At 44.5% G+C, this 27,275-nt stretch overlaps 1 protein-coding gene across 1 annotated transcript; it reads left to right on the forward strand.

The window, feature by feature from the left end:
• Positions 1-3,757: 3,757 nt before the first annotated feature.
• Positions 3,758-27,253, forward strand: LOC131294253 (uncharacterized). The gene is given in 7 exon segments (XM_058322297.1): positions 3,758-4,481; positions 5,849-6,103; positions 6,195-6,418; positions 6,495-7,333; positions 7,437-7,851; positions 9,489-9,666; positions 27,093-27,253. Coding segments are annotated over 7 exon segments (2,796 nt in total).
• Positions 27,254-27,275: the final 22 nt, after the last annotated feature.

A 27,275-nucleotide genomic window follows, 5' to 3' on the forward strand; every position in this document is an offset into this window, starting at 1 on the left:
TTCGTGTCTTGAGCTTCCCGAGCTTTCGACTACGAAAAACCAGTAATCCATTCTTTACGACATGACAAAGTCAGCAGCACATCCTATAAACCATTGAAATAAACAAAAACTCGATCAACCGACAAACATGGACGAGCGCTCCTCTTATCACTATCGCTATTTTCCCCGGGAACCGCCGTCAACGAGCACTACCGAGCGGAAGCTTAATAGACATAATAGGGATTTATGGGAAAATGGTTTTATGACGAGCGAACAAACAAAGCGATGATAGTTTTCCACGGCGGTGCTCGATGCTCCGGTGGTGGTCCTCCCCGGTTCGTTGAGCAATGTCGTAAGTCATACGAGCCAGCCGAGAGGAAGAAGTGCTTTTATTGCACTCACGGCTCGAGCGCGCCTCGTTTGATGGACGTTTCCCGCCTTCAAAGCGGGAGAGTTCGGTTACCCGAAACGATGATGGGTTGGGATGATGAGCCAACCCTGTGTGTGTGTGTGCGCCATACCCAGCCTTTCATGGCAACATCTCAATCATGATTATCTACGTTTTGGCGTCCTTGCGTGCTGATGACAGCACGATGACAGCAGACGCGGAAGGACAAAGGCGGCAATGACGCCGAATGACTCATGCTAAATAGGCGAAACGTGAGATGGGTTTCGGTTCGGCCTTTGACAGAATGGGCGGGCACGAGCTGGCGGGGTTGCGTTTTGCAAAACGGACGTTTGATTGACTGTCGCAAACGGCTTTTAATGCCCGGCATAAAGAAGTCGTCCTGGTCGTAAAGTCGACTTAGGAATTGTTTTCCTCTCACAGGCCCTTATGAATGGCTGACATTGTTCAGTGTAATGCTGGTGAAGTTCGAAGTATTTTCCTTCGACCATCGAGCCCCGGAAGAAACGGAAGCATAAGAAAACTTGTTGTTTGAAAATTGATCACTGTTGCGTTGGTTGGCATTTTGGGAACATTTTGTGTAACATAAACTTTCGGAGTTAGCTTTCCAGCCTCGGGCCAACATTGGCGGCGAGCTGCCGGTTCGGTTTCGGTACCGCCTGTCAAACTGCCGCTGTCTGTTTGCCCAGGTTTGAGGGCAGGGAGGGATAAGGTAAACAGCATAGGAAAATATTGGCTTTGGTCGTTCCAGCCGACACAGTTTTCTACGGTGAAAGGTCAATTTCTGTCGAGTGTCGCACTCCCGCTTCAGTTTGACCCGACCTGTTGTACGGGCACGTTTCAGGCAGATCTTTCAACCGGAGAAACACCCGTTAAGAGTGTCGTTTTAAACACAGGCAGCAATGCGGTGTTTGTCAACAGCCGACAACAACCAGAGCCCCGGTTGGCATATATTGTAAATATATGTGAATTTGCAGCCAGGCAAAGAGTTTGTAGTTTGTTTTGTTTTCGAACCCAATGACACCAACAAAGTCCTCGCCCTCCAACGCGCGCGGGCGGGAAAAACCACGATCGCCGTGCAGCGGAGTCGTAAAAAATTGATCTCCAGCAAAACTCGACCGGGCCACAGCAGTTCGTTAATCTAATTTTAGGTCCATGTGCCACTCCGGTCCAGTTTGCTTACGGTTCCCACCCACACACATCGCCACCGTCCGCTGGTTGGGGGTGGAAAATCAGCGCCCGAAGTAGATCGATTATTTACCGGTGAGTGAAAAATTTATTTTCTTCCCTTACGTACACACACACGCAGACACATACACATATGCATGGGAAGACACTGGCCTTGCCAGACTGCGCGCAAGACGCATCTGAAGGAAGGAACGAAACTGCATGGAAGAAAGATGGCGGCGGAGAAGTTAAGCTCGCAAACTGAAGCCAAAGAGAAAAACAAAATCGGACCCGAACTAGCCACTGTCGAGGCAGAGTCCACCGTGTCAGAACTCGAACTGCGGGGTGTGTGTGTGTGTTCATGTGTCCGGGTCTCAGATGTTTTCAGTGTAAATATTTTGCCATCTCGAAGTTTTTGCGGCTCCACCGGACCGGGTTGAGCCGCAAGGTGTCCGGCGGCATTCTTCCGTCCCAAAAACCACTGCTTTATGCACTGGCAGGAAAAGCGGGAAGATTTATACTCATCCGCAAGCAACAAGCAAACATGGCTGGGAATGGAGGGGGCGGTGGTGTATATCGGACTCAGTCCACACGATGCCAGGTATCGCAGCGATATATCACGGCCTGCACCGGATGAGCAGCAATTCAGTGGCAAGCGGTTGTTTGCCGCTGGTTAATATTGTTCCGAAGTGATGCATAGTGGATGGTCGGAAAACCGGATACGAATGAAAATTGCAACCATGCAATTTGATGGTAATGGAAGTACTCTGCTGATGGTTGCGGAAAAAGTGAAAAGAAATGCTGTTGTTATTTTAAGGCCAAAATTTGTAAACTTTGAAAGTTATGTTTTGCATTCTTGTGCAATGAAATTATGAATATGCTTATGATTTTCTGTTATTTAGTTATATTTGCTCTTCATCTCATGTATATATGTGACAAGTCTTCTTATGCATGTAACGTTACAATACTATGTCTTAGTTTTTCTAATTAGTCTTAGTTTTTAAGTCTTAGTTAAAGTGTTTTGAAAATAATAAATCCTTTAAGAGACGTTCTGCTTCTAAAAATTTGATTTACGCTTACTTTACTTATTTTAACTTCTAAATAATTAATTCTTGACTGCATAGAATTTTTGCTGCTGTTTGTGGAAGGGTCAATATTTATATCATTGTGTTCATGGGAGAATCGCATTTCTTTGACTTGTTCCAAATTTTAAAATGAATTTATTTTAATATCAAAGGAAATGCATTTTACTGTTTAAAAGGTCATAATTAGAACTATGTTCGATTTGGCTAATGATGTTAGATATAAAAGTAGTTTTTTGATTTGTTCAATTTAGGGTCATATGTATTTTTAGTTCCATATCATTGGAAAAAATATATTGTTTACCGACATGCTAAATAAGTTTACCTTGGGTATTACTGTATGCAATTGAGGCGGTTTCTTCTAATTTTTCACATAGTGTTACATAGTGAACATGTCAACCAATATCCTTTGATTGTAAGTGAGATATACTAAGGCATAATCACACATAATGATGCACCGTGAATTATTTAAGTAGTATTGATAAAAACAGAAAGCAAAACTTATCGAAATGGGAAAGCACTTTAGTGACTTTAGTAATAGTTTAAAATTATTGAAATTGATCAGGGGCCACAGTGATTATCAAATCGTGTCAGTGCAAGTCGATGGTGTTTCTTGTCTAGAGGCTAATGGATGTGGCTAAATAAACCTCGTTGAACTCAGTCCAAACAAGACCAAAATCTCAACAAATTCACCTCCAACCCATAACTCATCCTTGTAGTGGTCTCTTCCGATCTGTAACCGGTATTTACGATGCACGCTTGTTGAAGGTCAGCCCCGGATCCCGCTATAACACAATAATCACCCCAAATTAATCGCCCATCGTAACGTGAGCCGAATTAGCGGGATGCATTGCTTGGTTGAATGAGGTCATAAACCCTTAGAGATGTTGTCCCACTTCTTCCCAAAAGATGTGAGCACGAGCATGGTGCCTTCGGGTGGGTTTATTTCTGGTACTTTTTGTTGTGTTCAGCCAATCGTCGCACCGCTTGATAAGACTGTGCCAAAACCGAACCGCGGGTTATCAGTCTTCTTTCGACCGGGCATCCGATCGAACGTGCGTATGGAAGTTCGTAGTTTGTACTGAAGAGTAGTTCTAGGGCAAGTTAATTCGGAGAATATAAAATGGTTCGCAATTGCGCAGGGTCGGGCCGATGTTGGATACTGTGGATCGTGTTAGTAGGCTGCCTAGGCCGGTCAGTGTTGGCGCAAAGCAATGGGACTATTTTACGCGAAGGTTTCGACCTTCAACGGTGTGGTGTTCCACGGCTCAGCGGGCTTCGCAGCCGCATCACGGAAGGTGAGCTGGCCATGGAAGGACATTGGCCCTGGCACGGCGGGTTGTTTCACCTGGACGAGTACCAGTGTGGCTGCACGCTGATCAACGAACTGTTCGTGCTCACCGCCAGCCATTGTGTGTACAACAGTGGCACGGGATACAAACTGAATGAGCGCATTCTGCGAATCAAGCTGGGCATGTACCGGCTGTCGGCGAACGACACCGACCGAACGCAGGTGTACACGGTCCGGTCGATCATCTCGCACACGAAGTACTTGACGAGCAGCCACAAGCACGACGTCGCGCTGGTGCGACTGAACGACACGGTCCAGTTCACCGACTACATCCAGCCGGTCTGTCTGGACCTGACGGAGTCGATCTGGGTCGAGCACTTGGCGGACGTGCTGGGGACGGTGGTCGGCTGGGGCATCACCGAGAAGAATCGGGTTTCGGATCAGCTGGTCAAGGCGGAAATTCCGATTATCCGGTATACGGACTGCGTCGAACAGGATCCTTCTACCTACGGACCCCTTATCTACAGTGGCATGTACTGTGCCGGCATTCTGAACGGTAAAATTGTTAATCTGACGCAATGCAGGGATGAATAAGTGCCTTATTTTTATATAATCGGATTCAATACTTGGTGGTTCAGTTTGGCTACAGAGGCATTCGTATCAGTAATTTTCGTCTCTCACCAATAGTGTAGTTATATGTTTCCAAAGTGTTAGGATGTCGATTTGAAAAAATCTGTTATTATGTGCTAGAATAATTTTTCTTTTCAATCGGGGTCTACCACCTTCCAAGTAGCGATATTTCCTTACAGTTTCTAACTTGTTCATTGCATCCTCATTAAGGCTATTCATTCGCTATTTTTTCGAATCCCGTTTTTCACTTAAAGTTTATTTGAAATAAAAGCATGCTGAACGTTCACCTTTAAATAGTAAAGTTCATTGTGGATTCATGTTTGTGATTATTCGCGGTCACGTTTTTTGGGGTATGCTCACCATTTGTCAATTTGCACACAATTCATTTGTCCCTACTGTAACGCTCTTGAGGTCAGCTTGATGCTTGGGTGAATAACTGTGTATTTTGTGTAGGTATTTTGAAAACTAATAGTTAGGAAAATAGATCAGAATGCAATAATACGCCAAAAACAAATGGTTTCCTAGTTATTTTTTGAATCTATATTTTAAATGCATTTTTATTTGGATTATTTGTCGGAACACTTCACACACATTGGCTTTAATTTGATGATTAAATACTTTTCATGCGTCCGTTCTCCGCTCTATCAGTTCGGTGCTACGAGAAGTATGTAAAATCAAGCTCAACTGTTTTCAGTTTATTACGTAAAATACAAATTTTACAGCTGAAAGAAGTTTAAGACTTCATATTTTGGATTTTTGTGCACAATTTAAATGGTTATCCTATCTTTAATAGACGTTAAATACAAGTATCTCGTGTATGCTTAAACCAAAATGCATAATGAAGCAATTTAGTGGTTCGGGCGTATTTAGACTTACACTAAACCCTATTTCCTGCTTACATCTTATCTTTCCATCTTATTAAATTTTTACATTGTTTTTCATCTAAAGAACGATTAAAAAAAATCTCTTAACGATTAAGTGATCATAGCACTGGACACATTCTTTAAATACGGACCAACAAACATCAAACAGGTACGCACGTAACCCCCAAATGTGGCACTCTGCCACGGATAACCCCAAACAAAATCCCTGTTTAATCCCATGCTTAGGGAAAACCTCATAAGAAAGAATGGCAACAACATTGCACGTACTTATCGAGGTTTAATTTTGGTGAACCTTTCTTGAAGGGGGGAGCATGATTGTGTGTGTATGTACGAAACGGATGAAACAGACTGTTTACGAGCCCGTTGTTGTTTTTTTTCGGGGTTTTTTGGTGGTTTGTGCCTCCTACAGGTACGAGCCCGTGCAACGGTGATAGTGGTGGTGGAATGTACATCTTCCGCGAGAACCGCTGGTTCCTGCGTGGCGTCGTGTCGTTTGCGAGGATTCGGGCGGGGACGAACTTTTGCGACTCGTTCAGCTATGTGGTGTTCATGAACGTGCCGTACTACACCAAGTGGATCTCGACGGAAGTGGAGGCCGCCCGGGAGAGCCTCCGGTTGGAGGCGACTACTCCGTCACCCAAAACGAACGTCTCCAGCCGTTGGGGTGAGTCGTAATAGTTTTTTCAGTTTAAAAGCAATACCCCAAATAACCGAGTTTGTTCTCTTTGCCTTTGGTTATATCTGTTCACTTTTAGACTCGGAACTCGCCGAAAACGATGCCTTGGAAGAAACGTTTTTCCCCGTCGCTAGGATGGACACGGAAGGTGAAAGTTCCTCACCGTTTCCGAGGCGGACCGCACGCTGTGGACAGAATGTGACGCTTTCTTGCGTGAGACCTTCGAACAGTATCTTGTCTTACCGCAGGGATGTCCGCTGGTATAAGCGTATCAATGGGCGAAGGGAGTTTTTGGCATCGAAAGTACGCAAGTGTAGCCATGAGTTGGGGGGAACCTTCCAAATTATATTTCAATTGGTGTTTTCAATTGCATTTCCAGGCTCTGCTAAGGCTCCAGCCCGTCCGTCCTCAGGATGCGGGAGAGTACTGGTGTACAACGACGGCGCGATCGGGTCAACTGCTCGAAAGTGGAATACTGCTCGAAGTGTCCGATGTACCGCTGCGTTTTCGGCAGAACGGAGAGTCCAAATCGTACGCCAGCTACGGTACACCGACGGGGACAGGGTTCTCCATCACGCAGTTCAGCTTCGAGATGACCTTTAGGACGACCGAAGCCGATGGGCTCTTGTTCCACAAACCGGCCCTGCCCGAGCTGGAGAGCTGGAGCTACTCGCTGTCGCTCGAACGGTCGCGACTCACGTTCCGCATGGTTCCGCCGGGGCAGGGTGAGAAAGTGTTCCGCACCGTTCGATTGAACCTCGAGCCCGACCGGTGGATGACGGTGCTGGTCAGCTGCTACGATGGGCACGGTTTCCTCGCGCTGGACGGCCAGTATCTGCTGGGCTTCGAGGGTCATCTGCTGCAGCATCGGCTCGATCGGTACTACATCGCGAACGATCCCGACCTGCTAGAAGCGGTCAACTCGGGACTGAGCGGGTGCGTGAGCCGGGTGGCGGTGAACGAGCAGGAGCTGCGGCTGCTGGAGGATGCCAGCGAAAAGGTCGGCGTGGAGCTGTGCGATGATTGTCCCACGGGGGGATGCCGGGATGCGGACGCCACCGTCTGCCCGGTGGAGCAGATCTCGTGCATAAATTACGCCTGCAGCGATGGGAGATGCGACCGTACGGATGCGTTTTCCCCCGAGAGAACGTGCGATTTCCGACCGGGCACGTACGCGGACGGGCTGAGGTTTCAGCCGAACAGCTACGCGTCCTACCGGTAAGCCCATCGGTGTCCAGGGACATACGCCTAATAACTGTACAAACACACTCCTCTTCTCTCCCGTCCCGTCTTTTCCTTGCATCCGGTGTCCGTCTGCCAGGAGCTTCCTATCGGCGACGCTGACAGTTGAGCTGCAGTTCCGCCTCCGTAGCCTGCAGGACGGGATCGTACTCCATACGGCCGAGCACCGGCGCGGGTACGGGAAGTTCATTACCGTCCTCTTCAAGGCGGGCCGCATCGAGCTGCGCTTTACAACCGACGCCCATTTGACCACGACCTTCGTGGAGTCGGAGGTCCCGTTGGCGGTGGGACGTTGGCATCTGCTGAGGGCGGGCTTCGCGAACGGTTACGTGTATCTGCAGGTTGACGGTGAACGGAAGGTAGAGCGTAGCGTCGCCGGAAAGCTGGTCTCACCGGAACGGCAGCTGGTCGTTTTTGTCGGTGGAGTTCGCTGGAAGGGCTTCATCAACCGTCACAGGGACGTATGGAGGGGTCTAGACGGTTGCATTAAGGGGGTGAGTTAAATAGCATGTGGTCATTTGTGTTTGTTGGTTCAACGTCGAGATTAAACTAATTCATACTAAATGTGTAAATATAAGATGCACCGGGTTGGATATTTTATTATCATTTAAAGCAGCTTGCAACATTTTAGGTTATAAGGATATAGGATAATTCTTTTTTTACGTTGATAATTGCTTTTTTCCATTCGTTGCTCACTTTTTGTATGGGGTTTCGATAGGTCCAAAAGCAATAAATTAGTTAAACAAAACCCCCAAAAGCAATAAACCAATTAGCTTTTTTCAAAGATCTCAATCATTTCTCGAAACGCAGAAGAAATTCTTATCGGGTACTTACACAATGAATATATGTTTTGAAAATCAGACTTAATAAAAAATCTGCAGATTTTTGGTTGGTCAGATGTCAAAAATCGATTTTTCTGTCTAAGTCGACCGATGCATGTGTGGTCAGAAAACCTTTCACTTTCACCCTATGCTTTTCTTCCCTCAGCTTAAAGTTATAAACTGAGCAATGAGCAGTTTACTGTTAAATTTGGTAATTGGATGTAAATTAAACAATAAAATTTCTTCTTATTTCATTAGAAAAATATACTTAACAGGTAAAAGGCCGTACGGTCTTTAAAGACGATGTGAAACAGTAGTTGTCCGTATACTTCTGATGTCAGCCGTACCAAATTGTACCAAATTAAAGAATTGATGTTTCGCGAAGTTAATTTAGTATCACATAAAAGTACATCCATTGGAGCTTTATTTGTCTTGTATGAAGTTCATAGTAAAATTGTTTAGAAATACCAAAAATATGAAATTCAAATAAGAAGCTGAGCACATATTTTTATAACAAAATTTGGTTTTAACATATGAAGTTTGTTATCCAAACAGGAAATAAGAAACCAGTATTTCGAGTGTTTCTTTGGGTCATTGGTCATAGTCTTTACTTTGAATTGGAATGTAAAATAACAGTTTAAGCTCTGAATTTATTCCTTTTCAAATCCAAAGTGTGTTAGTCTTTCTTAAGAAAATCTGTTGAATAGAACATATTTTCATAACTATTTAGAGGTATCGGTACAACTTTGGATATTTGTCTTATAATTGAAGAAGAGCAAAACAGAATAAACTGCCTTATACCAGTTTATAATCATAAACAGTTAATAATGTCGCCGCGGTCGTAGTGCCATCCGATCGGCCATTCAAAAACGCAATCAAGATCGTTTCATAACCTCACAATTTAACCATAAAAATAACCACCACACTAACGATTTCACCCGCAAACGGGTTGCCAGCAAGTCAATCGTACCCGCAAAATTCTTATGCGCATTGAATCACAATCAAACGGTCGATGGTCTACCCCGGCCATCCGGATAACTGACCATAAAACAAAATTTCGTCCAGCCAGCCCCTGTTCCTCCCCACGTGCACCCTGCACCAGTCAACTTGGCGCCACGATCGCAACGCGCGTTTTATGGGCACTTAAAATCTCAACACCACTTCACTGCAACTTAATCACTCCATATTTTCTCTCTCTCTTTCCTTCTCTCCATTCTCCCGCTCGTGTGCTCTGCATACATTCGTGCCAATCCCCGTCCGGCCAACTGTCGTCGGGTTCGGTGTGCTTGCGGTCCGTTAAATGCTTGCAGCTGAAACTTTCCGGCCTTCCGGTGGATATGGTCGACGATATGGTGGAATCGGCCAACGTACAAAGATGCTGAGGAGGGTGGCAGCATTGGCAGCATACCTGGCAGGGCAGGTACACCATCCCATTGGCCTCGACCCCACCCAAGCCATCGCCTGGCATGGATCTGCCCACTTTCGATTGTAATTAAAATCCCATTCCATTTATTGCAGTTCGCAGTGCAGCTGCAGAATCTGTCGTGGCAGATGGGGCGGTTGACCAAAGTTTCCGCTTTCGGGATGTCGATGGTCAATAAAAGGAAACCACAGAATGAACCAGCGGCATGGCAAGCGGATCGAGATGGACTACGCGTTTGTTCACAGATCATCTGAATGAATCGTTTCTTCCCAATAGAAAGGACAGTTAAAACTATTTAAAAATGATTGTTATTTTGAAAAAGTTTTCATAAAAAGAGAGAAATGTCTTTTTAGTAGTTGAATGACAAAAAAATGGTTACTATAATAATTCAATTTTTTAAGTACACTGATTAGCTATATTCAAATCATTAAAATATAATAATCCGAAAACGCAACCAGTTGCAAATAATTTAGAATGAAAAAATCAACCCCAACATTTGCTTTTGAAAAGAAAAAAATACATTGAAATATTCAATCCAAAACATTCAAATAAAAAGAAAATGAAACTTATTACAAACAAAAGTGGTCCGAATTAAAGAGTCCGTTTTGCGAAAAAAAGGACATTTAGCATTCCGTAAGTTCATTACCTATGCATTAAGCATGAAATGGTATTTTTAATGGTGTTAATTAATCATTTCCATTGCTGGATTGTTACGTTCCGCTAGTGACCGCGTCTTTTGTTCTTCGGTGTTCGGGTGCACCCGACTTTCGATGTATCCTACCGGTATGAAAACTTTCCTTACGCTTTCTCGAAATGATTATTTAAGCTGGCGAGTACAAAGGAAAAATGGAGTATAAAGCACAAGATACCCGTGAAACTTGGCCCCAACACTGAACGCGGTTTTTTGCTTCCTCCTGTATTTAGTGCATTCCATCTGTACCGTTTTCAAGTGTTGATGCCTGCATTCAGGCCGGAAAAACTGCCAGTTTTATCGATCGTAAGCGACCGGGCGCCTCCATCGCGCATCAAGTCCACCGAACCGACGGACGGACCAAAACGAGAACGCAAAAGTGCGCCATTGTCAAGTTTTCTCATTTTGCTGAAATCGACGTTAATGGGACGGCTTTATTGAGGTCCGTATTGGTAATCATTTGGTGCGGAAGTTCGTCCGGTTTTTTGTATGTCTGTTGGGTGAAAGTTTTACGACTGACCGTTTTCTATCATTTCCATCTCCAAGGGAGTTGTGATTATTTCCTACGTTTATTTTTTATGTGCTGGCGCTTCCTCAACGTGAAAGTTTTCGCAAAAGCTTCAATTGAAATTAATCGCTCTAGTACAATGCAATTATTCAATATCATTTAGTTGAGCACGAAATTGAAAAACATAAGTATCCGCTTTCGGGCGTTCGACGGCATATGTGTACACATTTCGGGGCCCAACGGAAAAGCGAACGAATAAATACTCCCATTGGATGATGGGAAAGTTTTCCTTGAAGAACCTTTTACGGTTATGGTTGTTTGGAGTTTAATTAATTTCACAAAAGATGACCCCATTCCGTGCCATGAAATCTCGCATGTAAATATGCTGGAACATGCTTTCTTCAATTTGCTGAAGCGAAGGAAAAGTGTATAATATTCCTCCCCTCCGTAGTAAAGATGTTAGCCTCCAAAGAGCCGTTAGGTTAGCAAAGCGAAGCCAACAAAAAAAAACACATTTTCAATCCATTCAGTTTGGTATAAACAGCCTCCCATAAAGAAAAAAACAGCAAGAGTGGGAGGTTTTGCAAATGAGAATGGCACTGAAAGAACGGCTATCCGGTTGGGCGCCCCGGGAGGCTTTTCCATTCAATTAGAAATGGTATTTGCTCGGTTTTTTATTCCCTTCTTTTCATTACCATTTGCGTTCGCCTTTCGGACGCGTGGCTCAAATGACACCAACTTTTCGGTTCGCTCTGTCGCGTTTGCTTAAAACGGCAGAACAAACGCATCAGTTGATAGATGACATGGGTTTCTTGGAGATTTAGACTGCAAGTAAATAATTAGAGAACAAAAAAAAAAAACTGCCAATCCACGCCATTTTATGTTGGCTATTCCTTTCAGCTTTCGTCCAAATGCAAGGGATTATCTAGTCCAAACTAATCGGCAATTTGAATTCGACAAAAAATGGAGGATTATTCAATTTCGTACCCAGACGTAAGTAATCGATCAAATGCTGACGGGGATGGACGGGAATTTTGAATTCGGTAATCCAATTAAACATTTTGAGAATAACTGAGACTGTTGAAGATTATTTATAATATTTAGCTAATTTATCTTATTTTATTGTGATGGACTATTTCCCTGACAATTAAATATGATAATTGATATGAGAATAATTCGTCCCGTAAGCTTTAAAATAACCTTGGTCCTTTTCTAACCATCACTATCAAACAAAGTTACCGCAAGTCCAGTTCAAATGGTAGGTAATACTCAACAACAGTAAATGATGCATAGTTAAAAAATACCATGCCTGATTTTAAACAATAGGTTTAATAAAGCTACCCAATGTCATAATGTCAATAACCTTTTTCAAGTATCATAGAGTCTCTGCAATGCCGCAGCTTTTCGCCCTTTATTTTTTCGTTGACCTCCTACCGAGTCAGCAACCTATTGTTCCGACAGCAGTGACGAAGATCGGACCTTCGAGAAAAGCAAAATCGTTGCACCAACGCTCAGCCCATACCATCAATGGACAACGTGGTGGCATCGGGCGTCGACGCTGTAAGTAAGCAAGTTGCCCGGAGGGCAGGGACGAAGGGAAGGATTGCTGAGTTGGCGTTAGTTGGCAATTTTCTCGCCACCAGTGCGGTGAGAGCAGGAGATAAAGTGAAACTCGATTCTAAATCTGTTTATTGTTATAGACCATCCAGGCGAGATTGAATTATTGCCAGCGCTTGGCGGCATGGGCTGTAGTTCCCGGGCGCTTATAGCTGCTTGAAAGATGACTATAAAGTGAAGATGTAGAAAGGAACGCTAGTGCGAGCGCTGCATTGAAGAGTGAAGAAGATAAAATGATGGGCAAGGATTATTTCAGGAAAAGCATATGGCAGAGAAGTTTAATGAGTTTCCTTCGCCAAAACCTCATGAATAAATTAGAAGAATGGATAACGAATGAGGAAACAGAGTGATATGAATCGTTTTTATAGGATGGATTTAAAAACACATACCTTAAAACACAACATCTTTCACTTTTGGTTAGTTTACTATATTTTTTTAAGTTCAACACTGGTTGTTAGCTCACAAGAGCTTCAGTACATTTGTTTTGTTACAGTTTGACATTTCTGTATGAAATGCCTGTTACATAGCCATAAATTTGAGTTGCCACATTAAGCCGTCGTTATAATGAAACGATTTTTATATCAGTAAAAGTAGTCAGTACCACAAAACAATAAAAAAAAAACATCACATAGCCCCATTTGCTTCGACACACCTATAGTGTTATTCTCCATTGTTTTTTTCCTTTTTTATTTTACAAATACAATTTTTCTACGAACCAAACGATGGCACCGAACGGTGAAGTTCGGTTCACTCCGACCGGGCCAAGGGGTTGAGCAATGATTTACTTGCATTCTGTCGCCTGCTAATGGAACCTCGTAAATCCCAGTTTATTTACGAGCGGCTGCAGATAGCGATTACAATCCAACCCGTTAAAGGTTTGGTGGCTGCTGCAGGGTTTCACAGTTGACAACGCAACCCCGATGGCATAAACATCCGTGGGCATTAAAATTACCACCGAGATCGATTGTTCGCTTGCAACAATTCGGGTTGTTGTTTTTTTTCCCGCTGGCCAGTTTCGTTACTTTTATTCGGAGGGTCGTTGGGGTCAGCTTGTTTTGCTGCGTTTCATCCAATGATATCGATCATCGGGAAATTGATTACAGATTTACGCTAATGGGAGGACAATAAATATGTATGGTCACAATGAAAGCGATTTTCCGTCACGTTGGAAGCAAATAAAGTTTGTAAAAGGATCATTCACCACAAGGACACCAAAATTGGTTGAGTGTACTTTGAAAGCGTTATTTATTCGTGATTTGAAATTCGTATTGTGACGAATGGAATGTTAAAAACCATTTACAACACATATGTTTTTTGTTAAGTTTATTAAACAAGTGGATTGCTTTTTGTTGTTGGTTTTTTACTCACCTATATTCCTAACGATTCGTTTTTAACCGCTCTGTCAGATGTCTACTGGATGAACATACATTTTCACAACAAATTTAACAGTTGATTAGACATTCCGAAAAATTTCGATAGAATTTCGCTACACAAACACAACAAACACTACCAGCTCTTCCAGGAAGTCGCCTTATTTTCCTCCCCGTTCAGCTTCGCCACTTTCAGCTTCGCGTCACTAACTCCAACAAATGCGCACACAAGCGGACCACATTAAAAGCTTGCATAAGCTTCACTCGCTACAATTTGCACGTAAAACACCATGCGTCTCCACCGTACGCTGAGTTCCACGATGCGCGCTGCTGTTCGAAGGTTTTGGGGGGAAAAGGAGGCCTAAATAAATTCCACAACACCGCTAGCGATACCGGGGCAGTGATTGGTATTTCAATTCAACATACACTTCAGCGAAACCGACAACAGTGGTCACACATCTGCACCTCTCACTCACTTGCTCCACCGTTGCCGGAACCTCGGGTTCTCCGTTTTTTAAACGTGGAAAAACTCTCCGGGCGGCCCTCCCTTATCCGGCCCGGCGGTGTCCACTGTCAGAATGGTGGCCTAGATTATTTTCCGAAGATGTGTTTTTTTTTCTTCTTTTCGCTCTTGCTCTTCACTTGCCTTTGCTGAGTCGCACGGAAGGAAAAAGAAAATATCACGTACGGAATGAAAATGCTGCCCGTTGGGCTTTTTCCCGGCCCTCGTCGAACCACGAACGAACTCGATGCTGTACGCGGAAGGTAGCCTCGGAGCACACACTCTCTCTTTCTCTATCACTCTCTTTACGTTTGTGTGCATGTGTGTGTAGGTAGGTAGCGTGAAATGGTGGAAAAATTCAATTCCTGTCTCGAAATTTGTGCGAAATCGAACAACAATGGTCCCCATGATGGATGGTCACCGTTTCGATACATGCCGTTCGGAGATGCCCTCCGGAGATGAACCGGGTCGTCGTGGGTCGTAGATGCAAGACCTGGTGGGACGCAGTTGTGGAAGGTGGGCAGGGTGGGCGAAATATAGCTCCACTTCAGGGAAGAATTGTGATCCGATTTCGCTGCGTCCGGGCTGGATGCAAACAAAATGACAACACTGCCTAGCTCTCAGCATCAGGATATTTTTGTGTCGTTTTTGTGTGCATGTGTGTGTGTATGTATGCTTCGTAGTGCGGGAATGTAGGATGGGTCAAACCGCTCGCTGTCAAGCAAGCCCGCTTTGGGCAAAACAGGAGCGATACGAATGCGTTATACACATCTATCGGCCGTTCGTGTTTTTATTTTGTTTTGCTCCCGAGCAGATACCCAGCGTCAGCCGAATCGGGCGGTGATAAATGGATATCCACTATCGGGCACATCATTTCGTACAGCCCCCACACAACGAGCGATAGGAAGGCAGCCGAAGAGGATCGATCGTTTCCAAGCACCTCACGCACGCATTATAAACACGACTCGGTGCGTTCGTGCGCCATTTTAGCCACCGGATAGCCGGATGACTATTAATTTTATGTTCGTTATTCACCACCTCCCACAGGGCGCTGGTATTCGGCTAATTGCATCTATTGTTTCTTATTTTCGCATTCGTGCACATTCACTCGTCTGCTTTATGGAGTGTTTATTCGCAAGCGAACGGTTATGGAACGGCAGTTTGTGGACTTTAAGTACTCTTGGGGCTGCGAATTTAGGAGATTTCTGCTCGAATCCTCAACACCACATTTTGTTTTATTCACTTTGTAATCTATTTTTGTGGAAAATCAAATCCCAACACATAGAAATTGATAATGTATTCCAATCAAATCAGTTTTCCTTTCTGGAATGTGTATGAACTAAGGCAACAACTACAGAAAGTATTTTCTACTGGATAAACACTTTAGTGTAGAATATCGATGATATAAGGCACTAGATAACGATGTATTTTCAAGCAGCTCCTGCCCTATATTTATTGCATAAAGCAGGTGAACCATTTCGAAAATTGAACACTATTAATTTCTTTGCTTTCCTTCGCGCATAACTTATACGATGAGAAAGCAAAAATCGATAAAGTCCATCTATTGATTATTCAAGAGGAAGGAAGTGCAAAGTCGGGCCTGCAAATGATGTTGTACACAAATTGATGTAGTGTACTTGTAGTTTTTGGTTGGGAATCAAATCTCTCTTGGGAATGAGTTGTTACTTGGTGCGTTCGTAAGTAAAACCGCCCCATGGGAATACACTGAATACTGTAAATAGTCCGGCAAAATGAAAAACTTATTCCCGAGGGGAAATTGCTTCAAATCGATACATGATAATAAAGCCTGAATCGCGGAAAACAAGTATGAAAAAGCAGTTGACGAAAACGATACATAAATCCTCAAATTACTTGCACGTAAACCACCTCGCTGAAATGGGGCAGAACACTCACTCGGCTGCCATTGTGTTCGATTGTGACGGCTTTCGGAAATAGGCATTCGATTGCGAAATCGATTCCATTGCCAATGGCGGGTACTGGCGCTTCCATAGATCGGGAAACCCGTTTTTCAAAGGCCTGCTTTGTGCCCGGCCGTGTTATCAGCGAGTCGGAAAACTTTTTACTCTTCTTCCTCCCTGTTTTCATAGACTCACACACACACACATGCTCGCGTACAGTGGAGGTTTCGATGTGATACCGTCCGCTCGCTTGTTATCGTTCACTCGGTCACGCTCGCGCAACCGTTTCACTCGGGCCCCTCGGCCTTCGGTTCCAATGTGTTGTCCTTTTCCCGTCCTTAACTAGTACGCTTTCTTTCGCTCAGCTCTGGAAAACTTCTCCCCTTTTCACTTTCTCACCCGGAGTCGGTTGAATGTGCACGTACAAAACGGAGTCTTTTCAACCGCACCGAATCGTAATTCGAGGCGCAGGGCTCTACCGGCCGGGACTCGGTACACCGCTCCCGAGGTAGTATCCATCGAAAGTTTCCCACAATTTTCCCATGCTTTAATGGTAACAAAGACATATCCTGTTGCGTCGGTGGTGCAATCCGCACCACGAGGTTCCATCACAGCTTGGTTTGCTTGTAAGCAGTGCAAAGGACATCGTTCTGGTTTGGGGTCAATGCGCGGAGGAACAGGGTCTAAGACGTTCGTTTAACATTATATTGTTTTGCCCGCGATTGGTTATTGATCAAACTTTGTTTTGTTTGCCATTTATGTATTCATCTATCTGTTTTTTCATGTTTGTCTATTATTTCTCAGTCAAACTTTTATCTTCTATTATATGTGTATTCTTTTTTTCATAATCTTTAACTACCTCTTCTGTGTTTCCAATTTGTATTTTCCAGTTGTGGCGTCTCTCTCGCTCACTTTATCGTTTACTTTCTCTTTTTCTTCTGTCTTTTTCTAGCTTACTCTTTTTCGCTCTCTCGCTCTGTTTCTCCCGGATTCGTCCTTCCCATGTATCTTTCCTTTTGACGTTAATTTATCCTCCGTCCCTTTCGGCAACAACGTGCGTTACGAACAATCATCGCTCGACGGGTTCCGTTTCGCATCAGCCTTTCCGGAGTTCCTTTGGGCAGCCTCCCGCACAACAAGCCACATACGTGCACACGCACACACACACACAATCACATCCGGCCCGTGCCAACCTCCGTTCCGCGCTTCCGGCAGGTGCGTTTCCATCCGCTCGGCAAAAGTGGCCCCCAACCGAACCGGTGCGACTGCGGGAAAAAAGACGATACAAAGAGGCAACCGTCAGCGTACCTTTCGCCATATTCCGTGTTATCAGCATATTCAAATGTTGCTGGTTTGCCGAGCAAGTGCAATGTGTGTATTGGATTTTCCTGCCCCGCTTTGGCACGAGACCACGGCTTCCTAGAGGAAGGTGGTGCCGCGCTGAAGGGAACGCTGTAAACAGCGAAAACACGATGCTTGGAGTAACGAAACGCAAATGAGATGATTTTCTTCGAACGTGTATGAAGGGGGAAGCCTATTTGTGCCACAACAAGAAAACAAAACAAAAGCAATATCCTTACGTCGTTCAATATCTTTAAGTTTCGGTTGGCAGAATGCTCATATCAGGCACATGAAATATTATTCTGCCGTTATTTGTTACTAAAACTATTTTTCATCTTCTTAGGCATACATAACGACTTTCTTCCTAAACTATTTGTTGATAGAGGAATTAACAGCATTGTTTCAGCCAACATTGTTTCAACAAACTGTCGAACTAAATAAAACTTTCTTTATAGTTTTCTTTTAAATATAGCTTAATAGTTAAATAATAATTAAAATACGTTCGCACGTTTGTGCTGTATATTGTGCACGTTTCGCTGCTAACCGACATCGTTAGGGTTCAAATGCTTGGCTGAAGGACTTTCCAGTCATTAAAAATGTCCTCCTTTGGGGCCTCGAGAGTACTTCACCGGTCGTGGGGTTACTGCTGCTGCTGCTGCTCCTCCCGTTCCATCGATCCAGCTCCAGCTTCCTCTGGGGCAGAACGCAGAAAAGGACCGTCCTATGCCGCCTGACCTTGCCTTCACCCTCCCCGCCAGCCAATGCCCCCAAATGCCGTATGCTAATTAATATCAATAGACACTCGGTGCGGTCTCGATTTTCCATTCTCGCCCACGCACTGGTGGCAGTTTTCCGATGACCTTTGGAGCCCTCGTCTGTGCCGTGCTCAGTCCAGGCCGTGTGCTCTCCGAGGTTGCTTCGGTTGCGTCTCACGTACTTCCTCCCTCTCGCCACTGCTCGTCGTCGTTGTTGTTCCATTTGTTGTTATTGTTGGTGGATCAGTTGTCATACGTTTCATCTCCGGCGTTAGCTCCGATCCCCTTGATGTGTGCATGCGGAAAGGGAACCCACCTGGGGGAAGGTGCGGGACGGCTTTTTTAGGCCACCAAGAATTTTCCTATCCCTTTTAGACTAGCAAACGGAGTTAATTTCTCTCCCTCTCTCTTACGCACACACACGCACATACTCTCGCACTCTCCCGTAGCTACTCTCGTTGTCTCGTCGCACCATTTTGCTTCTGAAGTTGCACCTGAGTAACGGGAGAGGGGAAACCGGTGGGGAAGGCCTTCTAAGAGTCACTTTGGTGGCACAAGGCACCTGCCGCAGGTTAATGAGGCCCCAGACCCCGAAGAATCGGGTCCCTCAACCTAACGAACCAATCGATCGGCCGACAGTTGGATCGAACATTAGCGTCCATTTCGGGAGCTAACGAGCGCGGAGGCTTTTCCAACCGTTCCACCAACACTTTTCCTACCGACGGAAGCAGTCACCTTTGCGGGGGGGGAGGCTCGGGGGGAGGCAGCGGGTCAAAGGCAAAGATTCACGACGACGCACAACGGTACCAGTGGTTACTTTCGTGCAAGGCACCTTTCCGTTCGCACACACCTTCACGTACGCACGCATCCGACCTCGCAGGTATTTCGGGCAGGTATTAAATCACACACTCCGAGCACGTTCCACTCGGTTGACACTTGAGCTTCGGGTGGCTCGAACGGGATGCCAGGAGTTCCTGGGACACGCAAGTGAAGCAACTGAGAACGGAGTGAGGTGCTGTTAAAAAATCATGCATCCTGATCGCCATTAGCGTGATGGAACCATTTTTTGAACCACGTTGGACAGCAACCGTTGCGTTGTGGGTTCGATACTCGTTCACTGGACCCACAAAAAAACCACACACACACACACACATTCCCATGCACTTACGCGTGACGCGTTTCCTTTCCTTCCAACCGTTTGGGCGCCCTTTGTCGTCCTGCCCGTCGCTGTTGAACCGTTTCGTTCGTGGGATGTGGGAGCAAGGGAAAGGGCCAATGCAGCGCGGGGAAAGGGGAACACTGACACTCTAGCTGTCTGCTGCGCAAAGCAAGCTGCAGTTGGGCTTGCAGTGGTTTTGGAGCACGCGATAACCGTTTCGGACGCGCGGTCCGTACGCGCCACAGTTTCCGACGGCACTGAGCGAAGCTGCGTTCGAGCGGGCTTTCGACTCCCGAACCGACTCCCGGTCTGTGTAGGGATGGTGGAGCACGGCGGGGAGAGGGTGGTGGAGGGTTTCCATGGTGGGGACATGCGGTCCGGGACGGTCTCGGGCCAACCATGGTGGTTCGTTCTCCCCTTCGAGCGGCTCTCCGAGTCGTGGCGAGCGAGAGAACAAACGCGCGTGAAGGACCGAAAGGCGTGTGAGATGAGTCCATCAGGCGATACGAACATTCAACGGTGAACCGATTCTCATCTCCTCCGAACTGCACGCGCAGCGTGGGATTGCGAGAATTTCTTCTCGAACGCTTGCGGATCTTAAACCCTCACGCACCAGCGAGCAAAAGTGAACGGTTGTGAAACTCACCGAGAGCCAAGAACGAATTAGGACAACGGGTAAAACCACCTACCACCGTACACGATGTAGGTGATGGCTGGGAGAGCACGGAGAACAACATACGTAGGGCAAAATAATACTCGAAACCGCGAGTCGAGAAATGCTTTCCAAAGCAGCCGCAGAGCAGAGACGGATCGACGCACGTTTTTGCCAGGTCGCAAAAGGAAACCAGCTGCTTGCCGATCCTGTTGCTTTGTGAAACACGCTACCGCCCTCCACCCACCCCGATGGAGGCGCCCGGTGGGTGTTTTGATTTGCGCGTGAAAGTGAAGGAAAAAGCTTTAAAGTGGAACCACCAGCGCGGGGCGATAAGTGGGCGGAAGAAGCACGCTCTATTGTAAAGATCGTTCAACAGGCGGAGAAAAAGCACTCCTGCTTACGAAGAGGTTCTTCCCAACGGTTGGGATAGTAGCTACATTTCTTGGCGTTCACGGCAAAGAACTGGTTATTTTGATCTCGAAATGGAATGGTGATAGCTAATAAAATTGCAATCTTTTCCTAAACGAACAAACAAACTCAAAATGAAACTTTTAAAAATAAATCTTTTCAATTAGGTTTATGTTTTACAGGGGATTGAATATTTTAGGCTCTTGATAATACAAGATTGGAATGGGAAAAATGAAATGTGAAATTCTAATATAAATTGACAAAGATAGAATAAATAGATACAATCTGATAGACAGAGAATATTTTAAAATTTCGAAACCAAACATACTTCAATTATCGGAAAAAAACATCCCGCAACGCGCACTGTACAGTACATGCCTGATTTATCCATTTATACATTTCTTCTTAATATTTGGAAAAACACACTTCTATATTTTCTGTTAAATTTTACTATAATTGGCAATTAAAAATTCTACATCCCAAGAAGATTCGAAATCTTAATAAAAAAGAGTACAATAGACGTTGCATATTTCACAATTTCACAAATAAATAAAAATAAAAAAAAAAATAAATTATTCACACATAAATTAAAAAAAATAAAATAAAATAAAAAAATATTTATCTAATTAAAAAATATTTATCGAAAAATGAGTTGTAGGATTTTCAAATATTTTTATGTTACATAGAACATACCATACTATACCATTAAACCATAGAATTATTTCATTCAAAGCAAAAAAATATGAAAAAAAACAAATTATGATTTGCAGACTATAATTTAAAAAAAAAAACTTTCGTTTGTTTAAAACAGACCTATAAGAAAGAAGTAAACAGCTTAGGAATAGAATAGGCTGTGGTGATGGAAAGAATCGGATCATAACAACTATTGATTCTCTAAAAAACCATTGTAAATTATGATGCTTTTTCAACCAGGATCCTTGAAAAAGGTAACATGTTTAGTTTATTACTTCAAAACGGCAAAAAGGTGGCGAATAATCAGGGAAACTCGTTCCATCAACACAATCGTGATACGTGGCCAGTCATCAGAAAAGATTGTAAACATGCTTTGCACATTGCTGAATAAACAATGAAGCACAAACAAAACACCAGCCTAACACAAAGGATAGTTTCGGTCGGCGGCGCTTTTATTTCGAACACCGCGGTGCTAATTTGGTTTGTCTGCCGCAAAACATGTGCCTCGCCTTTTCGTGTGTTCGCCCGCTCGCACACTGACGCTTGTTGACCGGCAACGGCCATGTTGGTCGGTGGCGGCCATACAAGGTAAAATGGCACGTCGTACGAACGACGGTAAGCCCGGTCAGTGGAACATGCCAAACGGAACCACACGCCCGGAAACGACAATTTGAGTCGGAAATGGTGCTTGCGTTGCTGCTTGGTCGAGCTTTCTCCGGGCCGCAATGTAGCGCCTCACAGTATGCAATCGTACCAGCAGCGCTCGTTCGAAACATTGAAGTACACTAGGTGTAGTATACCAGTGCTGTTCTAGCAAGCGTCGTGTTGTGCAAACAAGAAGGTGTGTTTTTGCCTTCTTTTATGACCCACCGGACGATGCAAAACAGCATCACTAGCTCGGGGGAGGCCCTGGGTCGTTGTCTTTGAACACTCTTTCCGTGCCTCTAAAGGGGATAGTTTCATGGCGCATTAATGCTCTACATTTCCTTGCCAATTTTTCCATCATACCGCACACGCCGGCAAGCCTTGTTCGTGAATGCTTCAAACATCCTGAGCCAAAACCGCGCTCATTTCCCTCCACGGTGAATGGGCTCTGCTGATTTCGGGTGGCTTTTGTGCCCGGGCACCGCTCCAGCCAGCTCCCGGGGTGGTGGGAATGAAAGTTCGTTACGAATTTAAATTAGATTTTCCACACCTTCTGCAATCGCGTCCCGGTGCCGTTCCGTTGCAAGGCTCGCATACTGAAGTGAGGCCACTTTCGACGCGAAAAGCTAGCACATCCACAATCGAAACACGCACACACAAACACAGCATAAAAAAAAGGAAAAGCACACCATCTGTGCCCGGACCGGGCTTGGACGGAACGGTGGAGAACACTCGGACAGATATTGCGGTCATGCAGGGTTTCGTGCGAATGCCAGCAGCAGGCCAGGGAAATGGGGTCATTTTTTCCTTTTGGACAATGCAATTTGCACTTTCGTTTATTGGAACGATGCCCACTAAATGCACGAGCTGTCTCGGCTAAGCCGCGGATTATGCCAGTCGGAACAATGGACTGAAACCGATTCAACAGTTTGAAAACTATCGGTTCGGCCATGTCGTTATCGTCGCTGTTCGCAGATGGGATAAGAGCGGGTGCGATATTTTCGTCTAACAAGCGTTGTCCGTGTTGTTGGAATTCAGATTCACTGCGATTTTCTAGCATATGTTTGAAATTGCTGGATAATTTTCTTGTTACTGAAAATTCATCGCCTGTTTCCCAACTTGCTAAACGTCGGATGTGCTATTAACCTGTATACATTTAGAGATCATTAGTTGGTTCGAGTTCGGAATTGGTTGGTTTTGTCAAATATCGTTGGTGATTGCTTTTTAACAAATTTGAACTATTTATTGGACCTGGTGAAAGTAATTTATAAATCGATTTTATTATTGTGATGCATTTTATTCGTGAAACAAACCTATTCCCAACGGTTCGGTTGTGTCTAATAAAATTAATACGTGAATTAATAAAACCCTCTAAAATCCCCTGCCGTCCGCAAAATGCAACAGATGCCAACCCGGCAGTGGCTTTAATGGGAACAACAAGGGAATAGACATTCCGAGCGCAACAGGCTCGCCTGTCCGCATAGAACTCCTCTGGCACGCAGGCAAACTATGGCTGGTAAACTGGAAACATCCGCTGCATAACAAACAGCCACCATCGTTGTCGCGCACGCTGTCTTCCTGTATGGGGTGGAAGAAAAACGAGCCGCTCAGCTTCATTGCATCCGCAGCTGCTGGGAAGACACGGACAGGGGGAAACAAAGACGAATCCAGGGCGAGCTACGGCGGGTTCGGCCCGGAACCGTCATGCCCGCCCGAACCAGTGCATATTTACCGAGTAAATCCAGCGACTTTCGAAATCATGCCAACCAGCGTGGGTGGGGGCTGGAAGGAGAAGGAGGAAAATGGAGTCCAGTACTGTGTGTGTGTCCACAGTTTGCCTTGTCCTGGCACATGCCAGAGTGCATCCGCCATGCTGCACTTCCTAGTCGGTTCACGATGCTCGATAGCTTTGCCCACACGGACGGCACGAGTTGATTCCACTCTCGGAACACTCCATCCGATAGTCTGCCCCTGCTCCGGCATTCCGAACACGGTTTGCAAGGACGAAGGCGAGAGTTCGGTTCACGCGACAACACAGGACCTGAACACCGGACTGGATACACTGCAAAGGAGAGTTGTTAATGCTGATGATAATGGGAAATAAGCAGGCCCTTGTCGTTTGCTTCTCGTAGCTCCACGCTCGCTTGTCTACACCTTCTCCACCCGGAAGCTGCTGGCTTCGTCGTTACTTTTACGCTATATCCTGGCGTTGCTGATGCTGCAGCAATTCTTGCTCGTTGGAGCATCGCGTCGTCTGTTTGATCAGGCGAAGCTGTACGTACTACCGGCGTGCCCGGGACGCTGGGTTTCCGGAAGCGGGGCATTTGTTGCTCTGCTTGTCCACCATGTCCGGGGCCGAGTAAACATATTATATTTCAAAAAAGGCGGAAGCAAACTGCGACAGATTTCCGGAGAATCTAGGGTGCGATCTGTTTTAAGTTTTGCAGTTGCTGGAAGGCAGTTTCAGTGTTCTTTGTAGGAAAAATCGATAGTTACTTGTTGAAAATTATTTTAATTCAGCTACACAAACTATTTGCATAGCCTGCATTGTATAGCTTTTATTTTGGATTTTTAGTACTAAGCGAAACGTACAAATAAAGGGCATTGCATCCTTATTGCAAACTGTACGAATCGTGCTGGAATGATTTCATCAGTGGTCAGTGCATAAAACTATCGCGACATCCATCCAAAGTCTGTGTGACCAAGTAGAAAACAATTGAGATAATGTCACCGAGATCAATTGGTGCCGTTCTGCATTCCTCTCCCCTCCAAAGTATATTAATTCAATTAAAATTGTGACACACAGCGCTTCTTTAGGCGATCCCAATTGCGGTCAGTCATGAGCAAGAGTGTTTATTGTTTTCCAGCTAACGCAGACCACCATCACTTGAAACTGTTGTTCATCGTGTCGATCTCGTCAAATAAGACGTAAAATATTGTCCCAGCGAGATCCAGTGTGGTAAACAAATTTATCTCACGTACGTCTATGTTTCTTTTCACGTTCGTTCTGACCGTGAGGCAGGGAGACGTTTTATCTTAATTACTCACTTCGTCAAGGTGCAAAAATTACTCATCTTAGAAAAACGCAATCTCTTTGAAAGTTAGAGAATATGTGGAATCATGTGGAGCTATTGTTCTAATATTTTTGAGTATTTTGTGTTAAACAGACTTGTACTCTTCGCAACTTCTTAGGACAAAAATAATTAAATAAAAAATAAAAATATTAAAAAAAATGAAAAAATTATGACGATTCAGTATAATAATATTTATTGGTAAAATATTAATATATACTATAATTGCATGTCGAATGAAACATGCTTGTCAATTTCACCATTTAACGTGTTAATAAAAATGGATCAAAGCAATTAAAATATTGATATTAATTAAATTACTGGTGTTACAATCAGGAATCAAATAATAAACGATCCGTAAAGTTGAAACCAAATTTGCTAGTCGCACATTGCTGGAAAAGAATAGAATGGAATACTTGTTTTATTGTTCAGTACTGTTGATTTAACATTACGCTAATCTAATTCAAAACAGTAGTAGCTCCTAATCGTCAAATTATACTTCAAACAAATGCAATCTGAAGAACCAGGGCAAATAAATTCTACAAAAGCTTAGCTTGATAGTCTGAAATCGTCGCTAGCCACCTAAACGAAATTGAAATGGAAAAATGGTAATTGAAAAATTATATGGCAAATTGAGGCTTATCCAGCGTTCACCCGTGTGTGCATGTAATTAGAGGTCGTTGGTATCGTTTTTTTTTTCTTTTCATTACGAGTGCATATGTGAGTTATGTGTTCTAGGTCTGGTCGGCTTGGCGGGTAGATTACATCACTTACCCACCACCATGTGCGCCATGACACCGTGAGCCAGGGGAGGGGTTTTTTATGCTATCTGTGATGCTCACCTGACCGTGGTGTGAGAAAGCCTTCAGTAGGCGTTGCATCGAACAGACAGCGTACATGAGAGTGCCCGTGAATGTGAAACGGATTGAAATGTATGCTGATGTGGTAGGTAAATCAGGTGCTGGTCAGAATGGCAACCGTGCCGCTTTATGTTGCACCAGCAGGCGCCCGGTGGTTTCCTCGACCGTAAATGTGTGCACAATGCTGTCGTTGTTCTGTTCTCATTTCTGGTATGCAGTGGAGCCTTCAGCTGTTAATTCTGCAATTACCATTTCGCCACTCAATGCATCGTTTTATCGTGGTTTTACACGTGCTCCCACCGAGGTGCTAAAATGGAAAACTCGTGGAAATTACATACGATTCTCGCCATAGGAACAAGTAGCTACTAAACTGCACGATGAAGATGGACGAGATTAATTGACGGTAAATGCACTGATTTCAATTGCGATACGAAACATGACGAACAAAAATACCTTTCCGGCCACCAGCAACGATCACGGTTGGAAAGGAGGCACAAAACGGCACGGCGGTTTTAACCGGTGGAAATCATCGAAATGGACACGATCGTCCATTTGCAAGAAGCGGGAAGTGAACGGTCTGGCTGGCGGTTCAATGCAGCCGCACGAAATATTAACCTTGCATCTCACGGTTTGCAATTAGCGGTCGCGATTGCTGCATTTAATAAATGATTATACCCTACATTGTCCACGGTCACTGTGGAATCGATGGGGTTAACCGCGGCAAACCGTTACAGGTGTTGAGGATGTGGCAGCTTTTACATTTTTGCATATCATCGGCTTGAATGGCAGTTATTTTTGAAAGCAGTTTACGTGTAATGTGCGAACTGTGCTGCTGATTGTTTGAACATTTCCTCAATGAAACACGTTGCATAGCTCCAGTTAAAATAGTAGGGTATATACTAAAAGAACAATTATTACCAACCCGACAAACTTTTTTTTTCTTGCAAACAAAGGTAGGAACCGTTGCAATAACAGCAAACTTAAAGAAGATAAACAACGTTATCAATTGTAAATTAGTTTGTTAGTAAGCAAGTGAACCAGTACTGCAAAACAAATGCTAAAAATAACCGTTCGCACGGAATCAACAAATATTCTCTGCGAGTGATCAATGGGTGTTTTCGCGTAAATATGTTTACATTTGTAAATTCCTCTGTTGATTTACACTTTACTACCCACACACACACACAAGGTGGCACAGTGGGGTTGAAATCGATAAAAATGAGCAAGACTCAACAATACACCAATTTCTTTTGTTTAAATTTAAATTCATCCAAACTAAATGCATTTGTAAACACAGACGGCAGCTTCCGATGGGTCACTGGAAAGCATGGATCGCTTTCGCTGTGTCGATGGACGGATGATCAGTTCAAGCTGCAGGAACGAATACGATCGACGATGATCGAACAGCTGTTCGAAAACCAGTTTTTCATCGTCACGAAGATCGCGTTCATCGGTTAATCTTTGTTCGGCACAAGGAAAG

The sequence above is a fragment of the Anopheles ziemanni genome, chromosome 2 (assembly GCF_943734765.1).
Source record: "Anopheles ziemanni chromosome 2, idAnoZiCoDA_A2_x.2, whole genome shotgun sequence".
Classification (NCBI taxonomy): domain Eukaryota; kingdom Metazoa; phylum Arthropoda; class Insecta; order Diptera; family Culicidae; genus Anopheles; species Anopheles ziemanni.